Source organism: Meleagris gallopavo, chromosome 1, assembly GCF_000146605.3.
Source record: "Meleagris gallopavo isolate NT-WF06-2002-E0010 breed Aviagen turkey brand Nicholas breeding stock chromosome 1, Turkey_5.1, whole genome shotgun sequence".
In the NCBI taxonomy this organism is placed as follows: domain Eukaryota; kingdom Metazoa; phylum Chordata; class Aves; order Galliformes; family Phasianidae; genus Meleagris; species Meleagris gallopavo.
The window spans coordinates 23,049,831-23,057,710 of NC_015011.2; the positions used below are offsets into that span (position 1 = coordinate 23,049,831).

The 7,880-nt window shown below is 36.0% G+C and overlaps 1 protein-coding gene across 1 annotated transcript in view; it reads right to left on the minus strand.

Annotated features, from left to right (window-relative positions):
• Nucleotides 1–7,841, minus strand: part of KCND2 (potassium voltage-gated channel subfamily D member 2) — a 346,823-nt gene extending 338,982 nt beyond the window's left edge. The window contains exon 1 of the mRNA XM_019612404.1: nucleotides 6,583–7,841. Within this exon, the coding sequence (XP_019467949.1) occupies nucleotides 6,583–7,697 (1,115 nt within the window). The 5' untranslated portion in view covers nucleotides 7,698–7,841. The remainder of the gene's footprint in view (nucleotides 1–6,582) is intronic.
• Nucleotides 7,842–7,880: the final 39 nt, after the last annotated feature.

The following is a 7,880-nucleotide window of genomic DNA, read 5'->3' on the forward strand; positions in this document are numbered from 1 at the left end:
ACCTTCATGTGTGCTTATGGTTTAATCTGAGCCTTCCTAAATCAGATAAGAAAATATTTCTAACACTCATTTTTCTATGGAATACTTACACTTGTTGCACATCAGGTACTCTACTTTATGTTTTATCACAATTCCTGTTCTTGGATGTGTATGCTCTAGTAATAATGCCAATTTCTTTCTGTACTTTGAATAAAATGATTTTTTTCATCAAAACAAAGCCAACAGTTTTTAATTAACAGAAGGATTAAAACATATTAATTTAAGCATGGTAAGATCAAAGTCATACATGCTTCAGACACACACACACACAAAAACAACCCAAGCATAAGGAATAATGATAGAATTTAGGACACTAATTGTGATAGAGGTCAAAGTCCAAGCTTTATTGTTCCAAGAAATGCAGCATAGAGCTATAATTTCTAAGTGCCTTTTTGTGAAGTTAAAAACATTTCTTCTACTGTCTGAGCAGGGCAGAAAAAAAGATGCATTAAAAACTATGTCTTACACATAAAAATTATGCTCAAATTTATTGCCTAATAAATGATAGGAACAGAAATATACAGATTTTTTTCTATCATTCTTTCAGCTCTGTTGTCAGGCGACTGACAAAATTTGATAAAGTTCTATCTAAACTTTATTTCTGATTTTGTTATTTACGGTCCCTCTTTCGAACAACTTATGTGATGTTCTACTCTCATCTGTAAACTATGCATAACAACATCGCTGCTAGCGGACCATAGGGGTATTAAATTCAGAGAATAAAATAATCAGTTAGAACTTTATTTAAAATATTTGAGAAGTTAACTATCGTCACGCAGCTGTAAGATGCTGCCAGCTTATTTTGGGTGATCATGTTATTTCTGCAGTATTTATAAGCTTCTGTGCTCACAAAACACAGCTTCAGCTTCCAGACTGCTATTTATTTATTTATTTATTTATTTATTTATTTATTTATTTGTGTACAGTAGAACTATTTCTAATACTGTATTCATACATTTATATGGCTTTTATATAGCAAATTTTTCTTCTTAGACAGGAACACGATTATGCAAGTCAAGTACAGATTGCCACTCTGTTTAAACTTCTTGAGTTTGATTACTTAGGGCTTTTACTAAAACACGATATTCAATGAGGATTAGGTGAATGATATGTCATAATTAATAGGTCAGGCACTAGTCATAATTACTCTCTGAGTCGATTTGTTCTGCTGTCCTAAATCAGTGTATTTCTTTGCTACATCCTGGTCCCCACGGATCTCAGTTTTTTTGTCTCACAATAACTGTGAGGAAAGAAAATTCTATTTCCACCAAAGGACAAAATAAATTAGATTCTGCGCAGAAACATCTTTTCATTAAGTATTAACTTCATGCTTTTTTTAATGAAGCAAGGAAATTCATGATCAAGAGAAATGAGTGAAGTAAACTAACTGCTGTTTCTCTAAGAGATCTACACTATATTTTTTTTTAACAGGAAAGCTCATCCATAGTGCAACTAAACAGGAAAATAATGATCCAGGTTCTCTGTCAAGTCAGCAATAGCCAAATACAGTTTGAGCCATCTTCTGATTAAAGAACAAATAATTTTTTTCATTGCCATCAAAATGACCCTTCTTTTTTAGTATTTCTCTCTGGAGCCATTTCTGAATATCTAGTAATATGCTTTGAAAGTGATTACACTACACTTTGTCCCTCCTCGGTTATATAGTATTCTAACAATTCAGGCAATTTCTCTGCTGTGAAGAGAAAATAGATTGAGATGTCAAACACATCTGCAAAATCCAAACTTCACTAGGTTGCATTCAAGAATGTAAAAATATAAAAATGCTGTTTGAAATCAGGTTGAAAATATGAAACACACACAAAAAAAGAATGACTCAATATGTAAGAGATACAGAAATAATATTCCATTCTTGCTAATCTTTACCTTTGCAGTATTTTTCATGAGAGTATTTCTAAATTCTTAATGAAATTATTCACAAAATATGGATTTCTAATGTTGTGCCCTCTTTTTAGATTTTATTTAACTCATATATTTTTAATATGAGTTCTGAAGAGACAGGCGTTTTCAAACCAACACACAGAGACCATTGGAAACTAAAGGCACTTGCAGAAAAGGAAAACCAGATAATGTGTGTGCCATTTGGGAAAAAAAAAAAAGAGGTGCTGTGGAAATTTTATGACGCTCATAAGAAAAAAAATCTATCAAACAAAGGTCAGGAAAAAAACCTTCTTATGAGGAAAGTTCAGGTTAAATGAATGGCAATGATGATGAATGGAACATTCGATCTAAAGGTGTAGGATGAATGAGGACTCTGGAACAAAGAAGCAGAATCAAACAAAACAGAAGGGTCTTAACATAAATGTTAAACTTGTCTGAAACTAGGGAGAAAAGGAGCCAAGCCAGCTGGCAAATTCTGAAACAGGAAGACTGTGGAAAGTGGTATTTTGAAAGAACTGTAAAGAAAACTAGCGGATGGAATATACCCCAGGGATGTGGTAAAAATGGAAAAGGAGTGATGACAAGAGAATGAAACTTACAAGAAAACAAAATCCATCATCCTATTATCCTGCTCACTATTTGAAGCTTTCTGTTGTCACATCCAGTCACCTGATTATAAACTATTAGTTACAAGTTATTTGATATATCTTAGATAGGATCTCTCATACACTATGGGCTATATTAACAAATAATGAAAATGAATGGGCGTTTTATTGTTTCTGGAAGACATACCTCTAGTTTACATAACGAAAGCAAATAAATGAATAGTCTTGTGTTTAAGCCTCTCTTAATAAAATATTATGCTCAACCACAAATGTATTATATGACCTGACAAAGCTACTCAATGTAAATTGTATAAATATAAAAGTTTAATACAGCAGTGAGATTGCTTTGGAACTATTTGCAAAGGAGCACCGTGTTCCCTATTTAAAGTATAATATCTTTATAAAGTATTAAAGTACACTACAGCTCTGTCTGATTTGGGAATAAACATCACCCGGACACCATCTAAACCTTACCAGCTATTCCAATCCTTTGTTGGCTACTGGCAGGGCAAAAGGAAAGTTATTAGATTATCATGTTATGAGGTGACAGCAGAAAGTGACATAACTGTGTCACTATGGGTATGTGCTCACAAGCCCCCATGTAAGTCTGTCAGACCCAATTCTATAAATCTAAGCTTGTTTTTCCTCTGCCACGTTTTACATTACCCCATTTCTTGATCTTTTTGGCCTTAAATTCTGATGTCATTATTATCTTAAATATCCATAAAACTGCCTTGTGATGTCTTTCAATTTTATTCTTGTCCTTGTTCTGTATTTTACTTTGATAGAATTAATACTGATGAAATGCTAAACTGAAATTTGAAATCAGTTCAGTTTATAAAAAAGTGGATATGACCCTAAAGACACTTATCTTTTCCTTCCTTCCTTTCCCTTTTCTTTCCCTCTTCCTTTCTTTCTAACTTCTCTTTATCACTTCTTTTGCTCTTTAACCCTTCTATCTCTTAATCTTTTTTTTTTACATCTTTCCTTTCTTCTTTCTCTCCTTTCTTTCTCCTTTTATCTCTTCTTTCCTTCTTCCCTTCCTCTCCCCATCAACTTTCTCTACCCATTTCTTTTTCTCTCTTACTTTCCTCTTTACCTATTTTTCTTTCTTTCATGTAACAACTCTGTGTACAACTATGTACTACTTGACTGGAGCAGTCAGGAACAATTAATAGCTGGGATGTCCTTGGAGGTTAAATTGTAGTGATATTTGAAGCCACTGGCACTCTGCAGAGAAAAATGTAATCTATGTTTTTAAAAGATAGTTTAATTACTTGGCATTCATGCAGAACTAAGAAATACAGCTCTGCTTCCATGATAATAACTCCCCAAACTGCAAAGGTCACTTACTCAATACCCTTGCTGTATGGCAAAATATGAGAATGACACCAAAACTCAAAAACTCAACTTCATATCAGCCTATTATTTGGTATTAACATTCATGTATATTTTTGTAGTTTTTCATAAAACCTATTGTGTATTATTGTCATTAAAAAAATACAACACTTAATCTTGCTTTGTTCCTAAAAGAAAAAAAAAAAAAAGTTCATATAGAGCCCATTTACATGGCTGTAATTCAGCTAAAACTAAAATTAAAAATGAATGGGAGTTCTATATTAGTAAGTGGATGAGAGGACCTTGCACAGAAGCAAAGGTAGCAGCAGTAATTACAATCAGCTTTCACTGACCCTTACTGCTTTTTCTTGTAATTTCCCTCTCTTTTTGTGTAATTATTCCATCAGCTGAAAAGAGTTCAAAACATTTATTATGTTAATTCTATTTAAATTATTCATATACATTTAACATTTAAACATAATCTTTATATGGTTATCATGATATTAGCAAAAGAACGTCATCTAGCTAATGCACTGATTAACCATTTCCCAGAAATTTGTGGTGTCTGTCATACCTGAACTTCTGAGAGTGGAACCCTGGATCCCTTTGCAAGCTGCTCAGAACTTTCTCTGTGAAAACTATCTCCAAAAGTGAGTCAAGCATGTCTGTACTCTTTTTAATCCTTTTAATTCCCATCAGGATGTAAATACTGTGTGGCTGCATACTTTAAAACAGGTTCTTAGGTACTATTCAAAGAGTTTTTAATGGCAAACAAATCTCATCAGTGGCCAGTATAACATCTCAAAACCTGGAGTTTTCCATTATTTCATTAAAGAAATGAAGAAATCGTAACAACACCTAATCAATATCATACACATGTAATAATCAGTTATGAACTGGTCATACTATTTAGGACAAAAGTCTGTTCAGTACCACGGACAAGTACAGTCAAAACACAGTGTCCAAAATAGTGAGTACAACTTACTTAAAAAACATGTTTCATTAAAAAATATATATGTACCTGCTCTTCTATAACAGAATTCTATGTCCTGAATATTGATAAATTCTCACGACCTAACTTGTTGAAATCATCAAATGTTAAAATGATGTGACAAAAAGAATGAGCATCACAAAGCACAGGACTTTGGAACGGGCTAGCATTTGTAACTTCTTCCTTATGTTAGCTTGTCCCTTCAGTTTGTCACTAACAGAAGAAAGTAAAAACCGAAAAAATCCAGCAACCTAAAAAGCAGACTAAAATCCCCAAAGCTCTTGTCATTCCTTTTTAGCATAACTTGCCCTTACAAGTGGCATGAAATATTTACAATGCACTATATTTATCTTCATTTGTTATATCACGCTGAAGATAAAAGCCCAGTGTAAAAAGTGGTGGCATTACACAGTCCCTTTATCTTTTCCAATATTTTGTATATCCATTTCCCAAGTAAATTAAATTGCAAATAATAAATCAACTTTTTCATAATAGTTTAAGAGTATACTTTCATTTTGTTAAATTAAAAAACTATACATATTTCATAAATCTCAACAGTCCCAAAAGATATGGTGAAGTGTTTGATTAATAAAATGAAGGGCTTTCCTTATATGAGAGTAAAAAGTTTGAATTTTAACAACTGTAGTTATTAAATAACTAAAAAAATTTCTACGGAATCAACAATTTTCCAGTTTCATAGCTCATATTTTACATCTCAAAACAAGCTTCTTAAATTAGTCAGCCTTCTAAATCCCTGTTAGAACTACAGACAAACACATTTTACAACCTGGTACACCAAATTAGCTGCTACAACATGACTCTGGTATCAGTAAGAAAGTTTAAAAAAAAATACTACAACCTACCTTTCCAGTAAACTCAGCTGGGATCTGTCTAATTCCAACAACAGCACCTCTACATTTCTCTTCAAATGCTCTTCAAGAATGCAAACTGTCATTAGAATTATGTTTCACGACATGAGGTTGATCTGTCGAATAGATGTCTCACATTTCCTCAGATCACTTTCCGGAATCTATCACAGGTCAGTGTAGCAAGACGCACCATTTGCTTGGGGCCAAGTTATAGTTACACAGAAATCAAAGGAAATCTATCCAGACTCTTAAGTAACATCAAGAACCATATTTGTGAAAACTAAGGTATCTATACTTGCTTTATTTTCATAAAAGTGAATGACTTTGTAATATCCAACTTCATACCTGGTCTACATCAAGATATCACTTCAAACAAAATGGCAGATCCGCATCCTTTTATGCATGATCTCCTTAAAATATTGCACCTGGGTTGTCCTTATTGTTACTTTAGCAACACTGTAACAAGTCCTGCCAGCAAACGTATTGCACTATTAAAAAGCCACTGATAATTCACAGATCTTCATAAAATATTCACATTTCAAAAGCCAAACAGAAACAAAATGTTAGAGCAAATGGCAAAGACACCAAACAGTTTTTCTCAATTTATCTATAGCTTTGGGGTTTGGGTTACCTTAACTTCAGCAATGTTTTTTCAACTCCATATGTGAAACTCTTAGAAAGAAGTGCTGAACTGTATTCGTGGAGTTGTGTAGCAAAAAAAACCTACCCTCTCATTTTTACTATCAATATATAAATATATATTTTTTAAATCTTGCATTTTTCATTCTTGCCAACCCACTTGTTGGAATGTTGGCTGTAACCAAATGCCAGCTGCACTTACCCCAGTGTTGTCATGGTGACAATGGTGTACCAGAAGGCTGCGGGGATGCTGGTGAACTTGCTGGCTGATGAACCTTTCTCTGCATAGTACATGACTGTGGCAAAGATGATGATGGCCATGGTAAGTGAGAAGAGAAGGAAGCCCAACTCCGAGGCGCAGCTTTTGAGGGTGTAGCCCAGGATGCGCAGGCCCTGCGAGTGGCGGGAAAACTTAAAGATCCTGAAGACACGAAAGACTCTTAGTGTCACAAAAGCCCCACTGACGTCTTCATTATCTGTCATCACCAGGCCAATGTAATATGGCATGATGGCTACCACATCAATGATACTCATGACACTGCGCACGAATTTGTAGCGACTCGGAGCTGCTAGCAGACGTAGGAGATATTCAACTGTGAAGATCATGACACAAGCAGTATCCAGACAGAAGAAAGCCACGGCATAGCGCTCTCCACAGGGCAGCTCCTTGATGCGACCCGGGCTCACCCCACAGGGCACTGTCTCCACCACATTGGCAATAACAGAGACGGCAATAAAGAAACCAGTGACATAGTAGAAGACTAGAGCCAGCGTACTAGTGTGTGGGTTTTCAAAGGCCCGCCACATCCTCTGCCGAGCTGTCATCGAGGGCAGGGAGCTCTCAGCTGCGTGATCCTGGTCAGCATCGTCCTGCAGGCGCTCAGCATTCTCACGACGGCGATCCTTGTACTCCTCATAACAGCAGTCACCAATGATCTCTGGGATGATGCCAAAAAAGGCCAGCTCCTCATCATAAGCAGAGATGCACTCCTGGCGGGGGTAATGGAGCTTCCCAGTACGGTAGAAGTTGAGAATGTGGCGAAAAATGTCAGGGTCCCGATCGAAAAAGTACTGCTGTGTCTCAGGGTGGTAAAAGAAGTCCCGCTCCGAACTGCCCAGCAAAGTGTCAGGGTAGCGCTCCAAGGTGTCCAGCCATGTCTGGAACTGGATGCCACTCACATTCAGCACAATCAGAGAGTCTTGGCTTCGCTTCCTCTCCTGCCGTGGAGCAGCTGGCATGGGACCTGTGGCCACTGGCATCCATCCTATGGCTGCTGCCCTGGCAAAGGGTAACCAAGCTGCTACACCCGCTGCCATGATCCCAAACAGCGACTACAGCTGAGAGAGTGAATCTACAGACAGTTCTTGTCCAGCCACTAAAATACAAAAGGAAAAGAAAAATACAAAAGTTCACACATTTTCAAGGCTCCTGAAGTTTCAAACATTGTTGTGATTTTCAGAATTAACTAGGCTGTTTAATTCCTCTCCCCTTCCTTTTTT